The sequence below is a fragment of the Nuphar pumila genome, chromosome 5 (assembly GCF_984573655.1).
Source record: "Nuphar pumila chromosome 5, dmNupPumi1.hap1.1, whole genome shotgun sequence".
Lineage (NCBI taxonomy): Eukaryota > Viridiplantae > Streptophyta > Magnoliopsida > Nymphaeales > Nymphaeaceae > Nuphar > Nuphar pumila.
Genome location: NC_143253.1, coordinates 108,899,531 through 108,921,300, shown reverse-complemented (window position 1 = coordinate 108,921,300; position 21,770 = coordinate 108,899,531). Strand labels below are relative to the sequence as shown.

The window sequence follows — 21,770 nt, the reverse complement described above, 5'->3', positions numbered from 1 at the left end:
CTTAATTAGCCTATCTATAATTACCCATACAGAACCCATCCCATACTTGGTTCTTGAAAGTCCTGAGACAAAGTCCATAGTGATATCTGCTCATTTTCATTCAGGTAAGGGGAGTGATTGCAGTAGTTCATCGGGTCGTTGGTGCTCAATCTTCAGTTATTGGCACACCAGACAATTGCTTACAAATTCAGCAATGTCTCTCTTTATAGCGCTCCACCAAAACCAATCTTTCAAATCTCGGTACATTTTGGTGCTGCCAGGGTGGATGCCATATCTAGAGTAGTGTACCTCACCCAATAGCTGATGTCTGAGGTGATTATCCTATAGAATGTATACCCTATTACGAAATTTGAGAAGTCCTTGATCATCAACTTTGAAGTCTGACTCCTCACTTTTTGAAATCTTCTGCCTCACTTGGGCCAACTCAGGATCTAAATGTTGTTTTTCCTTAATTTGCTCCCATAATTCTGACCTCAATGTGGTTTGCATGAATAATAATCGACCTGGTAAGCATTGGGCTTTTGCTTTCTGATGCGCAACCGAAAAAAAAATCCCAATCTGCGAGTCTGGATAATGCTTTTGACTTTTTACTAAGAGCATCAACGACTACATTTGCTTTTTCAGAACGATACTTCAGCTCAAAATCATAATTTTTTAAAAATTTCAGCCATAATTGGGAGGGAGGCCTGAAAGTTTCTCCGAAAAAATATGAATATATTCACGAACTATGTTTACATCAGATAAGGCAAGATCTTTTCTCTCTTTGGTCTTCAGGTAGACTAGAACTCTCATACATCCTTCTTGAATGTATTTGTTAGATTTAGGCGAGATATGATCGTTGGTTTTTGTAGTTTCCTAATACCCTGATATGTGAAAGTTGGAGTCTGAGGGTTTAAAAACTGACACACTTCTTTCAACAATCAATGGTGGTATGATGGTCGGACAACTAATCCATGCCAAGAACAATGTCTATATCTTTAAAATCGAGTTGCAATAAGTTCACAGGAAACTCACAATTTTTTATTTTCACTATACAATTGATACATATCGTGTCCATAAAAGTGGATTCGCCTACAAGTGTCTCTATTAAGTAAGAAACACTTAATCGTGAAGGTGCAACAAGCAACCACTTTCCAAAAATCAGAGTCAAATAATACATCTGCTAGAATACCATAAATAAGGAGTGTACCTTCAACCACTCTAGGACTAACAAGAGCTTCTTGAAGAGTAGCCGCCTAAGTGCGTCCTGATACAATGGGCTTCTGCTTCAGGGGTGCATTGCTTCTCTGATTTGGTAGAGGGCAGTCATTGGCATAGTGACCCATCTGCTGGCAGCTGAAGCACCTAACATTCCTTAAGTCATATTTGCCCTCGTGCCTCTAGAGACCACAAGTCCTGCATGCGTTGTCCAACTAGGCCACCTTTTGGATCTTTTGCCTTTTGGCTTGTTGAACGCCTGCATTCTTGACTTGCTTACCCTCGTTCTGACCAGGGGTCTGACCTTTATACTACCCCTTATTTTTTCGCTGAAATCTTCCTCTATATTGAAACTTTCTTCGAGAGGACTCTGCTACATTGCCACCATTGTGTTGGGCCTTATCTTCAGTCTTAGGCTTTTCCTTCTCTTGAGGCTTCTTTTTCGTCTTCATCTCCCAAAACTCATACCTAAAGGCGTAGTCCACGAGCCGACTGTACTTCTTTATCTGTTGTGGCCCTACCAACCTCAAAATTTTGGGTCTCAAGCCCCTCTTAAAATGTTTGTACTTCTCTTTCTCATTTTCCACCAAAGACTTGACAAAATGAGAAAGAGACTTAAATCGAGTTGTGTACTAGGCTACAATCATATCGCCCTGCTTCAGCTTCCTGAATTTTTCTTTTTTTTTTTCTATTCTTTGGCACTTCAGAAAGAATTGCCTGTAGAATCTCCTTACAAAGGTAGACCAAGGCAAATACGTATCTTGCTCCAAGGTGTCCCTGATGGACCTCCACCAATGCTCTGTATCGCTAGTCAAATTCGACACAGCTAACAAAACCCTCTAATCCTCTGGACATTATATGGCATTCAAGGCCTTTTCCACTTGCATTAGCCAATTTTTTGCTGCGACACCATCAGGAGTGTCATCGAAAAGTGAAGGTTGTATGTTCTTAAACCTCTCAGCCCAAGAGGTGATGCCAGGAAATAACCGTTTAAGGCTGACTCTGCTGAGCTCGGGTCGTTTGTAAGAGCTCATACAAAATGTGATTTGTGGTATACTTAGTAGGTATCCTCGTGCTTTCTCCTATTGAACTTCTTATTGATGATCCTTGTGGGATCTCCATACTCTCTTCTTTACCCTCACATCGAGCGTGCCTCTCCGAAGTACAAAACGATGAGTGAGCTCCCTAAACTTATGCACCTTCCATGATAGAGGATGATGAAGGCGTCTTTCGGGATGGTTCACCAAGGTGCTCTCTATCCTCAGCCGCTGCGTCTAGCTGCCCTCTCTCTGGTCTGACAACTACAATATTTTTAGATAAATAGGATGTTTCCCTATGAGTGGTCATTTATGCTGCATTGACATTATCACGTAATAAACTTATCATAATTTGATCAGTTTATACTCATACAAAATTCTATCACAGGTTAGCGATTATGATAAAAGCATTCATTTTATTTCATGAATCAATCTCATACATGTAACAGAAATATCACTAACAAGCAAGAATAAAATAAATGCAAGACAAGAAAGTAGAACTAGACTAAATAAGCTAACTACTCCTATCGTTTCACCATATCACTCTTCAATCTACCCGAAGCTTGGTCATTTCCTTGAATTCTTTTGTATCTGATGAGGGTGATTCACAGAAAGAACATTCATGTCATACTAGGGCGAAGCAGGAGTATAAGTAGGTGAGGAAGAACTGTGGGTAGGGGAGGCAGGAGTATAGGTAGGGGAGACAAGTGTGTAGATAGGTGAGATAAGATCATCAGTGGGGTCTTCATCCTTGCCTCCTTCCTTCTAACTCCTCGAAGTTACCTGCCTTTGCTTGCTTCTGTAGCTTGCCATGCTGTTTTCGCTGCCTGAATTGCTGGCCTCCTAGTTTCTTTAGACAGAAACTCTACGACTGGATGTGAAACTCTTCGATTTGCTGCACTCATGGCAGCCGCATAGCTAGCTCGGGACATATGTCATCCCCGTATACTGGCCATACGAGACCATTATCGAGGCGCAAAGTTTATGCTAGGGGATGCTCTTCTCGTGACTCCTCCTCGAGCTACCATTCGATCTCCTGCCAATCGCCCACGTGCAGACCTCACTCTCTGACAGTAGGACTGGTGAGTCCCTCACCCGTATGGTTATGACTGTCTCCCTTGAGCAGTGTAGGAGTAGTCATGTCAGTAGGTATCTCTGTCTCCAACTATGATATAAATCGATGGGGGTCATGGTGTAAGATCTCTAACTATTTGAGTCATGCTTGCCATGATTCCAATAGCCATCATCATTACAGCGATGAACTCCTCTCTCCCTATGACAGAAGGCTCAGATGGGTCTTGTGCCCTTGGGTCTTCGCGATTATCGCATTGGCTAGCCATTTCTAATCCCCAAACAAATTAATTACTAATATGTTGTTATCGAGCATAGCCTTTTATCATATCTAATGTCATTGAACTTGTTATGAATGATGAACTTCTTTGTGTGAACCTGGTTCTGATACCATTTTGTAACACCCCAATCTAGGACTTCGGGTGTCTGAGTTTGGTTGATATTACTTCATAGAGAGAAAGAATACAGAGTTCATATAGAGAAATATGGCTAAATTTTTTATTATTATCATTCAATAAGTCACTTTCTTTCACAATGCTCATCATTTATAACAAAAGAAAATAATAAATATATTATTGTTCAATGACATGAAAGTAAAAACTACTAAATACTCTACCGAGAAAGAAGTCGATCAAGTCATGTCTATGCAGTGTACCTGAAACCTACAGTTGTAATTAAACAAGGGGGGTGAGTCTACAACCCAGTAAGAGATATTATAAGTAGTTTTAGAAGTAAATAAATATTTTTACGTTACATGCTATTATAATGTTGTAAATTAATATGATTAACATGATAACATTCGAGTGAGAACGTGATATTAAAAATTACCATGCTTGATATTTTGAGATAATTTCATATACATGTTTATTGTGACATACATGTTGTTATGGTATGTTATGTATATTAGAAAGAGATTATGTTATGATAGCATGTCTATGTAATTACTGATAACATACATTGTGATGGGATTATGTTTAGATTGGAGTCCCATTTATTCTATTCATATTGTATGAATGAATATTTTGAGATCAACATGCATGACTCCTTAAATTCCGAAAGTGGTAACCTATGGCAAGGGCTCCATGGTTCACGACCAGAGTACAACCTCCATAGAGAGTGGGCCACCGATAATTTAACGATGTGGAGACGTTACATCGTTGCATGCTTAATATGAGATAATATATGTCTTAATGTCATCATGAGATTAAAGAGTGAGATCTGTCGTGATCAGTTTACGACATCACTCATAAAAGGATGCGTGAATTACGAGTTTGAGGATGTGGTTCAACGTGTTGAACTTAGTCTATGACTTAGAATTACACTCACACACTGTTTGGGACTCTGGAGAACCATGGATGATTGATAACCATTATAGTTAGGATGTAGCATGAACCATACCGAGATTGAGAGCCTGACCTCCCGGCTAGCTATCGGTGGGGTTCCTGTGGTGGTTTCACTGTAGTGTCTGGTGGTCCGGAGACCACTGAGAGTGTATGATTAATTGTTTGGCCAACATGTAGAATTGAGGTGTTCTACGCAGGTTGCTATACCCATAGACGGTTATGACCGGTATAGTCGACCTAGTGATAATTTGTTGTGAGAGAGTATTTGAGAAAGATAATGTGGGTAATTAAAAAATACAAACTTGTGTGGTGTGTCAAAAACTAAACTAAGACTAGGGATTTAGAGCCTACTATAGTTGTAAGTTAAGCGTTTATTTATTTATAATTATTTCTTACTGGGTTATAGACTCACCCCCCTTGTTTGATTACAATTGTAAGTTCTAAACATCTTGTCTTAGATCACAGCATTCTATCCAATTCATTAACAAAGGGTAAGGAATTTTTTTCAAACATCTTGAGAGAGAGAGATGGCTTGCTTCTACTTCCCTGAGTTAGGATTGAAGATTTATAAGCACAAAAATTTACTGGCAATCCAGGTAGTTAGTTGGCATGGTGTTGCTATAGTTTTAGATGATATGACGTGTGTTGCATGTGTGGCTCTTGCCTGCTGATGATGTATGACCTCATGAGGACCCATCATCCCCATATAAATCAAATCTTTGCCTGAGTTGTTTGATGCTTCATGCCTCCTAGCTAGTTCTCGTCTCTTCTCACTCTCACATGAATGTGTCATTTAGAGAAGTTCAAGCAGCCTTCTCCTGGAATTCTAACTTTTCACTATCATGTCTTCAATGGTTGTTGTTGTGGCTTAGAAGACTCAAGCCAGCGCCTTGTATTACAACCACAAACACATGCACTTCAAAGATTAGGATGGATTTCTCAAATATATAGTCCCATAAGATGAGGACGATTATGAAAAAGGTCCTTATATTAATTGAAATAATTAATGATGCTGCTAGGGTTTGACTTTATTTAAAAAATGATTTTTTTTTAAAGAAACAACTTCACTTTTTTTTAAATGAGATAATTGGGTTTTAGCCTCTTATGATAATTAATTTCTTCGTTGACTAAGGATTAGGTTAACATTTTGGAATGGTTTAGGTGGTTTGGGGGGTTAGACATTCGTGGACATGAGGAAGATACTTGGCAATTAAAAATATAGGCCTTCACACAGAAATAAGCAATTACTGTTTGTATTGCAGCTAGCTGTGAGTTTAAATATTGCTTATAGTGGATTAAACAAATGATCTGCATTTCAAAACTTCTGCTTGCTTTGTTCCTTAAGCCAACCTGGCTTGGCTGCTATTCGGTGAGCAAGAAGCAAAACCAACCTTCTTTTGGTCATGGGTGTACTGGTTTCTCCCTTGGTACTTTGGGCTACACTTTGACAAATTCCTTCTTTCTTGTAGCAAAGGCCCAAGAACTTATGAATCAAAAACAGAGCTTAACACTGCAGAGGGAACCCTCCGTTCTGTCTTTTGGGTTATAGGTTTCTGTTCAGGTTTGGGTCATGAATACCACTCAGTTGAAGCTGTTCGCTGAGTCACTCAGTAATTAAGTCGTGCGACCCGATAACAGGTCAACCGGATCAAAGGCGCTAACTTTGGACTCAATCATTGACTGTTACCGTTTGAATTAGCTCGGTTTTTTGCTTTGGCACTATGAATTATGAGTGTAGACTCTTATTTGAAGCGAGCGTAAAAGTGCAAAGTGAACAAGTGAGTTTTCAGCATTTCTTTTCCTCTTTACTAATTCCTAAAAATTCCAATTTCCATGTTGCACTAAATTACTTGTGGATGTATGCATGTGGTCCGGGAACTTCATATTTAATTTGATGATAGAGAAAGTGGTCAGGACGTGATAAGCCAAAAAATAACATGGGGACTCTCTGTCTGACTCTCAATGCACAGATCTGTGGTTGGACTTTAGGCATGACTCCAAAAGCAAATTCATTGTCAATAGAAAAGAGCCCAACTTTGGGGCTGATCAATTTACCCCACCACTGTCAATCCATCCAAAAGACCCATAATTAGTAATTTTGGTGCAAATTTAACATTTATGAATTAATTTTGGGGAATTACCTGTTGCACAAAGACAATTATGAATAATTTATGGGCAAAAAAGACCCCAAAATTTGTTTGGTATGGATCATGTAGGGTCACTCGATGTAAATTTCCAGTCAAGCTAGTCTTGATAATGTTTGTTTTTTTTTGAAAGGCAAGCTAGGGTTAGGCGGACCCCTACAAGTACAACAGCCGCCCCATGTGGCAGAGGGATTCGATCCTGGGCCTTCAGCATGACACAGGACCCTGCTTACCACATGGGATACCACCTCGGTGGTACTAGTCTTGACAATATGCTTGTGAAGATCCACTTATCTTTTGTTACCCATACAAACTAGGCATACTAATCATTCTCTTTATTTAATATTAATGAGAAAATTCCCAGTCTCTCTTCCACGCTTTATCAAGATTTTTAGGCATTCCAACTTTTAACAAGAAGACAAGAGGAATCATTCCATCTCACAGTGTGATTTCACCCAGACTCAATTTTTTTTTCATCGTGTGAACTGGTTCAATTCAATCCCACATTATTCCTTGAGTTTCAGTTTAGAATAACTTACAGTCATTTACAATAGACCACCTAACATTTTATTAATTATATTTGGCCGCTTATTTTTTTTTCACTATTAATGGAAAAATCACCCTTTGAGTAAGAGACCTGGTTGCACTGGTCACTGCCTGCCAACCAATGGTCACTTTTTTTGTGAAGTAAAATCATGGTGCACCCCGGGCCTTAGGAAGTCACTTTGCTTCTGATATAATGCAAGAGATTGATACCTGTAGGATTGGAACCTTGATCGCCTATCTAACGACCTGGACCCCATTCCACTGCACCAAACCTCTTGGGTAGGGTTGGGAAACAAAAACAAGCCAAACTGCTTGTGGCTCGGCTCATTTTCAGCTCGTAAAGAGCTCGTTCAAACTTATAAAATAGGCTCACAAGCTGAATATGAACAATAGGTAGCTGGCTTGACTCGACTCATATAAGCTCGTTAGGCAGTAAAATATATATTTTAGATATATTTTGCATGTATTTTTTTGTAATCTTTTTTTCTTTTAGCTCTAAAAAAAATGTATTTTTTTTATAAACAAACTAGCTCGAACTGGGCTCACTTAACCCAGACTGACTGTGAAGTCCAATTGGGCAAGAATGACCCAAGCTTGAACACTTCATGCTTCTCTCGTTCAGCTCGTTTGTCAGCCCTACTCTTGGGGCCATTTGGCTACCTCCTTTATGCTTTATGTTTCAAAGACACACTTGGTCTTAAATCATTCAATTTGACAGTAACAACAACAATGCCCTTATTATTGACTTATCTGAAAAAGAACCATAAATGACAAAAGGTGAGTAGTTAGTTCTACAAGAAATGGATAAGGATGTCGAGCGTGCATTTGAAATGCGTTAAGCAAAAATAGGTAGATGAATGTAATAATCGAAAGTTTGGTTCCCCTTCTGAAAATAGTTGATAAGTTAAGCCATTGCTGTAAATTATTTTTACATTTTATATATGAAACGGAACTTGTTGCCTTGGTTAGAGTTGGTGGGTTTCTCATTACTGGTTTTAATTGTGGGCCCACTTTCCTCTACCATCATCCCTAGGGCTGGTATCTTTCCTTGTGGCCTAGAAACATGAAAAACTGCCAATGGCCCAAATCCCAGAGCACTCTCTTCCCTATTTCTAATCAGATCCAACAAACCAGCTAGGAAGTAAGTAGAAGGAAAGACCCCCTGGTATCTCATTGAGAAAAGGAAAGTATATCAAGGTCAATCTCTCTCTCTCTCTTCATTTCTATGTGGGTGCCTCTGAAATCTTGGTGGGATACCCAAAAAACAGGCACACACCCACAACCCCGTCCCTGGATTCTTCTCTCCCCACCCTTCCTTCTCACATAGAAAATGCGAGATTTTGTCACCTGTTTCAGTGAGAATGCTCTCCAAATATCAGAGGTCTCATGTTCCCCACACACCTCCTCCTCTTCCACTCAAAACATGGTGACCTGCTTCTATCTGACAGAGATATGTGGCCAATCGCGCTTGGTGACGGTCAGCTGGTGCAAAAATCTGATGGGTCACGGCCTAAGCGTCAATTTCGATGATGATCCTTCATCTCGGCAGTGTGCGTGTAAGATTGACATGAGATCCTGGTTCTTTTGGAAGAAGAGAGGTTCCAAAGCCTTTGAGGTCGGGTCCTCTGCAATTGAGGTCCATTGGGATCTCTTCTCGGCCAAGTACGGTCCCGGGCCGGAACCCACCAAGGGCTTCTTCGTTGCCGTCATCTCCGGCCGGCGGCTCGTGCTCCTCCTCGGCGATATGCCGGAGGAAGCGCGGACCTGGACCAATTCGGTCGGGCCGCTGCCGGAACCCGTTTTGGTGTCCCGCAAGGAGCATGTCTCCGGTAAGAGTCTGTATGCGACCAAGGCTCAGTTCACTGGGTGCGGCCGGGCTCACGACATCGTGATCGAGTGCCGGGACCAGAGCGGCGAGTTCCGCGAGCCGAGGTTGTCGGTTCGGATCGACAAGAAGATGGTGGTCCTCGTCAAGAGATTGCTGTGGAAATTCAGGGGGAACCAGACCATAGTTGTTGATGGTTTACATGTTGACATGCTATGGGACGTGCATGACTGGTTCTTCAACCCTTCATCTGGACATGCAGTGTTCATGTTCAGAACAAGAGAGAAGAATTCCAATTCATGTGTGTCAGCATCTTCTTCTTCAACTTCCTCTGCCTGCATTCTTAACAAGTTGAGCCAGGAAGAGCCAGAGGCAGGCTTTTCTCTCTTCATCTATGCGTGGAAGAACCAGTGAGAAAAGTTTTTTTTTAAATGAATTTTGTAACTTATTCTCTCTCCCCCACTTCCCCACCCCCCACCCCCCACCCCCACCCACTTTCTCTCTCATCCTTTTTTTTTTCTTGCCCTCAATAGATGAGTTGTGAGTGAAATAATTTCCACAGTTGAAATCTACAAAGAAAAGTTTGGGTTGTGGGTAGCGTTAATTTGGTTTTGGTTGACTGGAATCTTAGACATGTATACAACCTGCTAATGCTCAGTTATTTTTTTTTTGTACTTTGCATTTGTTCTCTCTTTTTCCTTTTTCTTCTTTTTGAAGTTACTGTACAATTACTATCTGAGCCAATTGAATCTCGTAGTCATTCTCAGTTGTTTATTTGGTGCACTAGAAATAGAAATTCAATTAGTGGGTTTCCCTGGTGTTCTGTTTGAGTGATGGAGCCGATCTTGTCCTTGACTTCTAGGTATAAGGATATTTGTGTAATTCAGTTTATATAACAGAGACAGCCTGCAGTCTGATTATACCTTTTCCTGTTAAACCCGAGGAAAGGAGAAAAAGCTTCAAGATGAAATGATTTTGATGGTGGAACTTGTAAAAGTTCTGATCATTTTTAGTTGGTGGTTGAAGGAAAAAAAAAACTTATTCAGATTTCCTTGGGGAAACTTGTATAATACTTAACTCCCATTTGAAATTTGAACATTTATATCATTTTAAGGGACACTGGGAAGCATGTGGTGTAACATGTGACTCCAGAAGGTCAAAGCAGCAAATGGGAAGGCCATAAATCCTTTCCGTTTTTTTCCCTTAATTTGGGGGTGGGGGTGTGGGGAAAGAGGATGGGAGTATGCAATTTATTACTAGAACCATATTTCAAGTGGTTGCATTCATGAGATTCCAAGGTCACAGCTGATGAATGTGGCACAGATGCATCCACTGCTTTTAGATTTAACCAAGACACAGGGTGCACGTTTTCTGGCACAATCCACTAGCAGCAGGATTGTAGGGGCAGTTGCATCCAAAAGTTGAGAGTTTTAAATGCTGCTTACGACACTCCCATGCTCCTAATTCCCTACCTGTGCTGAAGAATCTCAAGACTGAGGGAGGGTTTTCCCAAGGAAAACAGTATCAAATGTTGAAAATGAGTCTACTTAGTGTTCAGAGAAGCTTCATGTTTTTTCCTTTTTATTTCCTGCTGAAAAGGTTTAAAGTACATGGGTTCTTTAGGAGGGGAATCTTGAAAGAGTATGAATTTTGTGTGATATTAGTTCTGAACTGAAATAAAAATCAAGGGATATACCCCAACTTGAAAGCTTATAAAGTAAAATTGTCTTGAATGCCACAACCTCTAGAGTCTAGACTGCATTAAAACCTTTCCTTGTGGAGCCTACAGTGGAGGAGGGCTTGTAAAAAACCTCTTAGACAGTGGGATAATGTGTGTTTGCAGATCTGAATGTCTCTAAAAGATGTGACACTTCCAGTTGTGATGAATGTATGGTACAAAGTAGTGGATCTGAAAATATCCTCTGCTCCACTGCCTCGGGCCTGAGAAGGCCTGACACGGAGATCCATCTACATGATCTTGATAACCTTGAGAATCCATGTTACTCTTATTGATTATAAGGGTTTTCCTTAGGAGTTGAAAGCTTGTAAACATGCACATAAACATGATCTTCCTTGGGCATATGTTGCCCCCTTTAGGCGTAGCCACATATGGGCCAGGGTGGGCAAGTGCCCACCCTAAACCGAATGCTGTGCCTCCCTCCTCCTCCCCCACCCCCACCCACCCACCCAAACTCTCTCTCTCTCTCTCTCTCTCTCTATATATATATATATATATATATAGGCACACACATGCGCATGTGCACACATTTATGCCCACCCCAATTTGGATTTCTGGCTCAGACTCTGAGACTGGGAAATGAGATGAGACTTATGGGCCGGCTTATGCTAGGTTCATAAAGATCTCCATTTGAACTTGTGAAATAAACTCAGTGAGCTGAACACGAAAAGCAGGTTTTCAGCTAGACTCAGACTCTATAAGCTTGTTAATTAGTGATAAAAACAATTTAGATATATTTGGTATTACATGGTGCGGTACAAAATGACAGATGAAGCGTGTCTTGCAAGCAGTAAGTTCAGAGTTTAAATATTACTGATTCCAGCTTTGACACAATGTATTTTTCTGTAAATGATCCTAGTCGAGCTCAGTTCAAAGTCTATTACTTGCAACTTTGAAACAATTTTTGTTTCTTTTTGGTGTAAGTGAACCAGCTCGAGCTCAGCTCAGCTCATTTAGCGGGGGCTCGTCATAAGCACGAGCTCAGGCTCACTCACCACAGGCATAACCCAAGCTTTAACACCTCCTGCTCAGTTTGTTCAGCTTGTTTATCAGGCCTAGCTCCATTTGAAGATTGTTGTACTGAACGATCAAAGGCAAACTTCTTTTCTTATTCCGATGTAGAATTTCATGCCATTTTTTTAAAGTAAAGTCTCTGATTGAGCTATTGAATTTGAAAAGTAAGCCCCAACCTGTCATTGGTAAAGACATGACAGATTTTTATTCAAATTTCCATGTTTTAACCCTGTTTATGTACTATCGACATTGTATTTAGGGTCTCTCTCTCTCTCTCTAAAATAAGCACATCATCTGCAGTGAAGAATGTTTGAAAGTTGAAAAAACTAACAACCTCTTAATTCACTAAAGCCTGTCCAGCCTGGTGCCCGTGCATGTCCACATGGGCTCTGTAATAGGCCAACGTCTCCCACTTGTCTCTGTGGGACAGATACGTACACAGCCTGATACAATGATATCGCTTATGACTAAGCCTTCTTGGCCTTTAATCATGTGAAGAGCTTTGTCACAAGGATACTTCAACTTACCCTCATCTGGTAGGGTCGACATGCTGACGGGAAGTCACAAGTTCGAAATCCACATGTAGCGTTCTTTGCCGCAACGTCTGAGCTGTGTGGCGGGCAGGGGTAGGGATGGCGGTGCACCGGGGCAGGGCGGGGGACAAGGTCTCCACCCCCACCCCGTCTCAAAAAATTAACCTTCATCCCCGGTCCATCCCCGTGGCGGGGGAGACTTTGGACCTCCACCCCCGCCCCGTCTCAAAATATTAATCCCCATCCCTGTCCCCACCCCCACCTCGTCCCCGCCCTGCCTCGTCCCCCTCCTCGCCACTGCCCCCGCAACATCCTCATCACATCCCCGCCCCATCCTGCTCATGGTGGTCATCGTTTTGGAGGTTGCCCAAATGAACCCCGAAGACGCCTGGCAAGTGTGGCAGCACCTTCAGTTCAATCTGGTTAGCGTGATCGCCTGCTGCGCCTTCCTCGTCTTGCGCCTTCCTCGTCTTCGGCTCCACCCTCTACATTATGACCCACCCCGCCCCGTTTACCTTGTTGACTACTCCTGTTACACCCCTCCCCCCGACCTCAAGGTCTCCTTCTCCCTATTCATGGAGCACTCCCATCTCTCTGGTAACTTTGAGGACCGAGCCCTCGACTTCCAGGGCAAGATCCTCGAGCGTTCCGGACTCTTCAATCAGACGCCTTCGCTCTCCGTCATGATCGTCAATAAGTACAAGCTCAGGGAAAACATCAAGACCTTTAATCTCGGCGGGATGGGTTGTAGTGCCGATGTGATCGCAATCGACCTCGCCAAGGATCTCCTGTAGGTGCATCACAACACTTATGTAGTGGTGGTGAGCATGGAGAACATCACTCAGAATTGGTACTTTAGCAGCAAGAAGTCCATGCTCATCCCCAATTGCCTGTTCCGCGTGGATGGCGCCGCGGTTCTTCTCTCAAACCGCTCTTTCGATCGGAAGCGGGGAGGTAGAAGGGGGAAAAATCGGGCTGCGTGAGAGGGAAGGTGAACTAAAATGGGGAAAGGGGGTTTGCGTTAGGGTTTATCGGGCCGAGGTTAACGGGTGTGCTATCGGGATTCGGGAGAGGAAAGGGCGGGGCAGCGGAAAGTGTCAGTCCATCCCCACACGAGGATGAATTTTAACCTCCATCCCCCTTTCATGCCCTCCATCCCCCGTCCAAACTGGGCAAGGCGGGGCCCCGCTTTCCCCCGGTCCACTGCCATCCCTAGGCAGGGGGGACTTAAAAGGGTTTTAGCAACCGGAGGCCAGCCAATGTGCGGTAGGTGATTTTGGTGATTAGTGAACAGCTACACTAAAATGGCGTTTTGGGTATCCTTGTAACATAGGTGATGAGGTGTATTACTTCTTGTCCAACTTGGTCACATTCAAGCCACCAGTCTTTTCCCATGGTGAAGTAGTTATGAATCTTATACGCTCCACTAATGCTCCATCATAATTAAGTCCCACTAATACTTGTACGATAAAATCTTCCCCTACAACACTTTGTTGATGGGCCTGCACATGATATTGTACTTCGAATATTTGTTTATCTTATGCATGATCTCCATCAACTAATTGAAATTGCTGCCACCCACGTACAACTTTGCCTCGTTTACATATTTTGCAGTAAATATTGTTTATTATTGAACAAATGATATTTTTAACGGATAAATAAAAACTTTGTAAGTAAACATGTTGATCATTATTTTTTCAAGGATAGTTTCAAATGGCCACCAAAATTTTGGTTCTATTTAAGATATCCCCTCCAAGTTTTTTCATTTTTCAAATATCCCCAAAACTTTTAATCCATGTCGAACAAATGACTCCATGAGTTAGCTTTCATTAAACTTATATGTTAAAATAACCAATTTATGCTTTCAAAAGTAATTAACGTTTATCTTAGTTCTAACCTTTTAACTGACATCTCGACTTTGTGGTCTTAAAGGAGGAAAACTATTTGACAAATAAAAACTACCGCACACCACGTTAGGCGGGGTCGCCTTAAAGCTTTCAAGTTGAAGAAGGTCAAGAGTTCGGTACTCGGGATGCACATCCTTTGCCACAAGGCCTAAGTCAAATGGGAGTACATGGACAGGATTGGAAATGAGATCGGCAGTTCATGGCTTGGCCTGTGTTCGGCTCATAATGAGTTCGTTAAAACTTGTGTAATAGATTTGACAAGCTGAACATGAACAGAAAGTTTTTGGCTTAGATCTGCTCAAAGAAGCTCGTTAACTAGTAATAAATATATTTATGTTCAGTTTATATCATAGAATATAGATGGTTAATGTACTGGATTACAAGTAAGAAGTCTAGAATTCAAATCCTATTTGCTTACATCTTTGAAGCAATGTGCTTGTCTCACAAATGAGCCAGTTGAGCTCCACTCTGTAGGTTTAGAATCTAAATTTTATTATTTTTAATTTTAAAAAAAATATATTTTTTGTAAATGAACCAGTTCGAACTCAGTTTGTTTAACTCGGACATGCCATGAGCTCGAGCTCGACTCCACCATCCACAAGAATGAGCCAATATTGAACACCCTCTATTTGATTTGTTCAGCACATTTATCAGCCTTACTAGTAGATACTACAAGAAAACCGTGGATTAGCGACAGATGCTATCCATCGCTAAACTGTTTAGCGACGGATTGACGATGGATAACATCCATCGCTAATTAACGACAGAACTTATTTGTTCCTAATTTGCGACAGATTAGCGACAAACATGATCCGTCGCTAATCCATCACTATTTTAATGTCAGATAATATATGTCTCTAAGTTAGCAATGGATATTATCCGTCGCTAATCTGTGGCTAAATTTAAAAAAAAAAAATTGCTCTCTATCGGACAGTATTCTGGCAGCAATAGTTCAGACTTGTACCGCATCCCACAGGCGTTGCACAGAGTCTTAGACCCGAGCAGCCCGGCCCGCCACTGCGGGGTCTTCTGCACAAGGCAGTGGCTGCACCTTCGAACTGGCACGCTCTTTGGCGCCCTCCCGACCTGGTTCCCTTGCTTGTCCATCGACCTGAAACCAGAACCCCCAACAAAATCGTTAGACTGAGAACGGAAAGCCACGCTAAAAAAAAAACCCCACTTATCGGGACGGAAAGCTCGTTACCGTTAAGAACTTCGGCGAAACTAACGAAAGAAGAGTCGTTCGAGACCGGAGAGGTCGGGCCGACCTGGTCCTCCAGCACCGACGACTTTGACTCCTCTTCTTCCTCGCGTTCCTTCGCCACAAAGTCGTCCTCGTTCGAGAAGTCAAGGAGGTCCTCCACGAAGAAGTCAGTTTAAATTGAACGACGAAGAAGTCAGTTTAAATTTCGCACGGGGAGAGAGGAGAAATTTTGCACCCTAGATGGGTCGGTTTAAATAAAAAAGTAGCGACAAATTCACGACGGACTTTTTTCATTGCTAATTAGCGACGAAAAAATCCCCTCACTAATTAGCGACGGAAAAATTCTCTCGCTAATTTCATCGTTAATTTGCAACATAATTTATTCATCGCAAATTCCAGTTGCTAATTAATGTTTTTCTTGTATTGAAAATTAGCGACGGAAAAATGTCGTCGCTAATCTGTCGATGATTAGCGACAGATTCGCAATGGATATCGTTTCGTCACTAAATTACGAGAGTTTGAGACATAATTTTTTCGTCGCGAATCCGTCGCTAAGTAGCGACAGATTAGCGATGAAAAAACTTTTATTACGAATCTGTCGCTAATTAGCGACAGATTCATGACATATTTTTTTCGTCGCTAATTCCACAAATCATTTGAATGTTAGTGACAAATAGTTTTCTCTAGCTAATTCGTCGCAAATTTGCGACGAAAAAAATTCATCACAAATTTCCGTCGCCGATTAGTTTTTTTCTTGTAGTGAGAGTTTTACAATGTAGACATCAACTTAGGTCCACGATCGATGTGACACCTCTCAGCTCGCTTCCAAACTATTTTGGTGGTTTCTTCATGCTAAACAACAACAACAACAACAACAACAACGGTGTTTTGCTCCAGTAATCTTATTACGGGTAGAAAAATACATTTATAATATGCCTAAAGAATTCTTATATTTTCAGCTATAAAATGGTAATTTTGACTTCATAATCAACATTAACTCAATGAGGAATTTGCACAAAAGTTTAGGTGATATTTGAGAAAATGGAAAATTTTTGGCAGATATATTAAAAAGGACCAAAATTTTGGTGGGCATTCGAAAATTATCCCTTGGAAATATCCAATCGCCTTGCAAGAGGGTTAAATCCCTTTTTCCCCTCCCACATTTCAGTTTCTCACAGCTAGGCAAGGAGTTTAAGGTTATGGCGGCCTCATGACTTGTTACAAGATGTTGACAATTCTTCGGTTTAAGTTTACAGACACGTTTGCTTGTGTGTCAAGTGATTTGAAATTATATATGTGAGTTCTCATGTGATTTGAAATTATGTAATTCGACATTAGAAGGTAAACAATGTGACTTGGAATGACATGAGAAATGAGCAAAATGGCCCCATATGTGATTTTGAATTTTCCCCATTTTCTCATGTTTGACTGAATGCGAGAAATGAGGCAGATGCCACATGAGAAATGAGTAAATGGCCTCAAATGTGATTTTGAATATTCCCCTTTTTCTCATGTTTGCCTGCATGCAAGAAATGAGGCAAACGAGAATCATTTTCTCACAACCATGAGAGAATAATTCTCACAACCATGAGAGAATGATTCACGTTTGACGCCAAACCAACGTGTCATGATCAAAACGTTCTTCCCAGAAAGCCTGAAAATCTAAAGGTACCCCCTAAACTCGTTTACTAGTAGGATATGGTGTCATCTCATGTGAGAGCTTAATTAAGCCCCTGTCAAGTTTTTGAATGAATTTCTGTAAGGAAAATCTTATCAACATTCAATTGTGGTGTTATGGATTTCCTAACTACATTCTGCAACATTGTCCACTGAACTATCTTGTTAAATTTGTAACCCATTTGAAGAGAATGATCATGAAAACAGAAACTCCATTGAGAAAGAGATTGCACGTGACCAAATATTACCCCTTGTTTAAGCTCACTTTTAAGAAAGCAGACATGCCATTGCATAAAACTTTAAATCAATAAACTTTTACTGCCAGATTGATTCCAATAAAATAAAACCTAGCTAGAGGTGGGCCCAGAGTTACCGGAAGCGCGCTTTCAAAACGTGCTGGGAAGTGCAAAAAAAAAATTGAAAAGCACGCTTCCCAATTTAGGGGAAGCTCTTTTCTCTTTTTTTTTTTTTTTTTTTTGTATTTTTATTTTTTGTATTTTTTCTTTTTTCTTTTTGCTTTCCCCTCGCTTTCAGTTTGCTTCTTAGGTCTCTTATGAGACGATTCCTGGTTCGCTTATAAGTCGTCACACGCTTCTCGCTTCCTAAAATTTTGAAAGTACCTCACTTCTCGCTTCTGCTTCTTGAATCGCTTCTCGCTCCCGCTTCCTCGATTGGCAACTCTGGGTGTGCCTACTCGCGATGTCCTAAGCTGTAATCTCTAATAACATGTGTGCATCATCTCTTACCAAAACTATGCCATTTTGCTTCATGCAACTTTCTGAGCTTATTTGAACCAGTTACTCCAAGGTAGTGTAAGTAGTGTTAAGTCAAATTTGAAACTTGCTTAAAGCTTACCCTCTTCTTAAAGAATATAAGCATCATTCTGAGTAACGATTTAGTAAGATGGCTACGGTAAAAAGTAAAGTCTGATAGTGGGGAACCTAACTCACTGGATGCCTGGTTGAGTCCAAGCAGCCCTCGTTATACAATCTCCCATGAACTTTCGGAAATCCTAGTTAAGGTTGTGTTTGGATTCAGCAAATTCAGTGAAATTGAAATCTGAGTCGATTAAAATTCCTCTTTGTGGCTGGGAAAAAGGCCGCAGGATTTAAGGCTGTTTGGAAGATGGTAATTGAGATGATTTGACGAAAATGAAATAAAATGGATTTGAAAATAAGAGGAATCCATGTCACTTGGCAACGTCTTCAATTCTTTAAAGGCTTTAGGGTACCCACTTCTTTTTTATTCTGCATATTGTTTGGAAGCAACTCTTCTTTTTTTTTCTGATGAAAGTCAAGCTGGGGTTAGGCAAACCACCACCAGTTATTCAACGTACCACTGGGTTTTGAACCTGGAACGTCCCACCACAAGGAGACGTGCACTGACAGCTCCTACCAACCACATTGAGGCCCTGTTGGTTGGAAGCAACTCTTTGTTCATATAGAATGAGAGGAAGAATTAATGGAGACATATATAGCAAATAAGGCATGATGAAAACTGGTAAATAGTAAGATTTATCGTCCTTATTTACTGGCTAGAAGTTTGTCATTTCAGTAGGAACCCTTCAAGAAGGAGGACTGGAGAAGTTTCTCATTTCAGTCGGAACACTTCAGGAAGAAAGATTGGAAAAATACCTCCTTTTGTTGATAGAGAAAAAAGAGCAAATGACAGGCATGGATTGCCTCTTATTTTGACGTTTTTTATCAGTTTCTCCTCCCAAATAGGTTAGACAGCAGTAGAGTGATTGGTTAGAATGGACCGGTTTAGATTTCTCAATTACTTCACATTTTAGTCTCTCTTTTTTCTAATCTGACATTTGACCTTACAGATGTGATCTACATGGTTTGTTTAGTAGGAATCCACTTTTGGATCATCCGAGTATGACATGCGAACAGGTTTTTATAAGGTTTCAAAAATCGGCAGAAATTTTTCATAAATCTCAAAAGCCCATAAAATTATTTTTTATCAGAAAAATACTATCCAACAGTTGATTCCTAGCAAATAAAACATGATGAACACATTTGCGAGGTCGGATTCGCTAAGCATGACTTACAACATTGAAAATCAGCACCGTCCACACCATATGGATGGTAGGGGGAACCAATTTCTCGACAGCAGCCCGTCAGCTGTCTCTCTTCAGCTGGTATAATTTCTCTCAGATGACTACTTTCTTGACAACAAAATGTTTCGACTCATTTTGGGCCATTCAATCTATAAAGCCATTACCTTGGATGGCATTCAACTTAATTACATAGGGAGGACGAATGGAACTGAACTGATAGACTTGTCCATTTCCAGACATAAGGGTTAATTGCTCTCAGGAGACTTATAAATGCTAAATGGTATCTCGGCCCATTAGTGAGTATTGAAAATTAAGCCCTAACTGCTGTTTGCTGCCACTTCCTGATATCTCCAAACTTTCTCTGTTAATTTGAAAAGTATCTCCTTCACCATTTTCTGGTTTGACATGCCACTAATCACTACAATACCGTCCAAATCTCCTCCTCCCTCCTGCTTCCTCATATTTTGAAGTTCTTACATGAAGGAATATTGATCCACCTATTAGCCCATCAGTTTGCTTTCTTGTGAGTTGCATGTGATTAAAATGAAAGTGCACAGTGCAAAAGTTTTAAATGACATTTTATGGGTCATGCATGGATATTCAGGGGGACATTTATTTTATATTTTATTGAAAAACCAGTAATAGAATTGAACATATCTTGATGAAACTTTGACAAAATTATTTTTAACAACAAAATAATGAGCTTTTTGCGTAAGAACATTTACAAATACCCACATAACTTTTGAGTTATTTACAAATACCTGCCTTTTCTTGATATTTACATAGAGAAACTGCCCCGAAGATCATACAGCTAGCCACACTGGCTTTTCCTACCGAGAAATACAGTTTCTTGGGATAAAAGTTTCCTAGACATCATCATCATGACTCTTATCCTCAGAAGTTCTGAAGAGATTTAGATAAGAGCCTTCTTTTCGGATAACTTTCACCTTTGAATAGTGCAATCTAAAACCCGAACTATAGCATACATCTCAAACTGCAATGTCCAGACCAGAGTTGTCAGTCGAAGGAGCGAGAGCGGGAAGCGATACGGGAAGCAAAAGTGAGAAGCGAGACACTTCTAAAATTTTAAGAAGCAAAAAACGTGGAATGACTTAGAAGCGAACTAGGAATTGTCTCGGAAGCGACCTAGGAAGTGAATCAAAAGCGGCTTAGGATTTGAGTGGGAAACAAATAAGAATCGAAAGAGAAGCAAAAATATAATTATATATTTTAATTTATCAAAAAATAAGATTTATGTTATCATTGACAAAATAAAACATGAGTATCTAAAAACTAAATCATATATGCAAAGTGCAACCATTTAACAAATACATTTGTTGCAAGTATTTAATAAATAATAAATGAAGTAAAATTCAAAATTTATAATTTCATATTCATGTTGCAACTATTTAAAAAATGCATCATGTTGTAAGCATTTAATAAATAATACATCAAAAAGATCTATAATTTATAATTTCATATTTTGGTTGCAACTATTTAATAAATGCATCATGTTGCAACTTTCAAGCATTTAATAAATAATACATTAAGAAAACTAATAAATTTGATTAAGAAGTACCTTTTTCAATAAAAGAATCAAATAACTTGTTATTTGATGTTGTGAATCTTGTGATCTCTGCAACATAAAAAATGAGAAATCAATAAACTCAAAGATTACATAGAGATATGGTTAAATTTTTAAATGTACAAAATAAATTACACATTTAAGCACTAAAAAAGTAAAAACATAATTTAATTCATGCATTTCAAAGTTGAATTAAAGTATAAACTATAAGCTATAAAGTTCTAAACTTTAAACTTAAAATTAACATAATCCACTACTTCACTTCATCATGCAAGCTTCAAAACAAAAGTATATATTACCGAAATAAAACCAACAAAATATTACAAGACCATGACAAAAAAAAGTAACATGAAAGTTTCTAAGTTGGACTACTCCAACTACATCATCAAAAGAATAATTAAGAATTCAAAAGTTCATTTCATTGTCAACAATCAATAATTTATCATCTTTCTCTTTCTCTTCAGGTCAACAATAGATTGAGAAGAACTTCCTGCATCATCATGTCCTCCTTGCCCTCCATGACCATGACTCTTGTTCCTTCCTTTATTCCCTATAATGAATATGTTAAAAAAATACCAATTTAGAACTGAGACAAGTCAGACTTTGTTCCAACTTTCAAGTTCCAAACTAACTTTATATACTGGACAATTTTTCCAAGTTCCAAACTAAGCTTTCAAAAGTGGATAGTAATTTAGCTCATCGCATAACTTGAGATAACATTCATAAATCATAATCATCATCGTAATTTTAATCTCTATATTCTAACAACAAGAACTACAACCTTCCAATACCAATTGCAGCAAAAAAATAACTTATTAACATTGAAAGGATACCAACACACATTTTGGTAGATGAAAATGATTAAAATATGCAAATACAAAAATAGA

At 39.9% G+C, this 21,770-nt stretch overlaps 1 protein-coding gene and 1 pseudogene across 1 annotated transcript; both read left to right on the top strand.

Annotated features, from left to right (window-relative positions):
* Nucleotides 1-8,386: 8,386 nt before the first annotated feature.
* LOC149838070 (uncharacterized) lies at nucleotides 8,387-9,883 on the top strand. Its single transcript, XM_090007576.1, has one exon. It carries the CDS (start codon nucleotides 8,669-8,671, stop codon nucleotides 9,575-9,577), a length of 909 nt encoding a protein of 302 aa, XP_089863702.1. The 5' UTR covers nucleotides 8,387-8,668; the 3' UTR covers nucleotides 9,578-9,883.
* A 2,906-nt stretch (nucleotides 9,884-12,789) lies between these two features.
* Nucleotides 12,790-13,242, top strand: LOC149838069 (3-ketoacyl-CoA synthase 4 pseudogene; annotated as a pseudogene).
* The last annotated feature ends 8,528 nt before the right edge of the window (nucleotides 13,243-21,770 follow it).

Excerpts from the sequence above, each read along its gene's own strand:
- LOC149838070 (XM_090007576.1), top strand. The coding sequence starts at position 8,669 with ATGCGAGATTTTGTCACCTGTTTCAGTGAGAATGCTCTCCAAATATCA.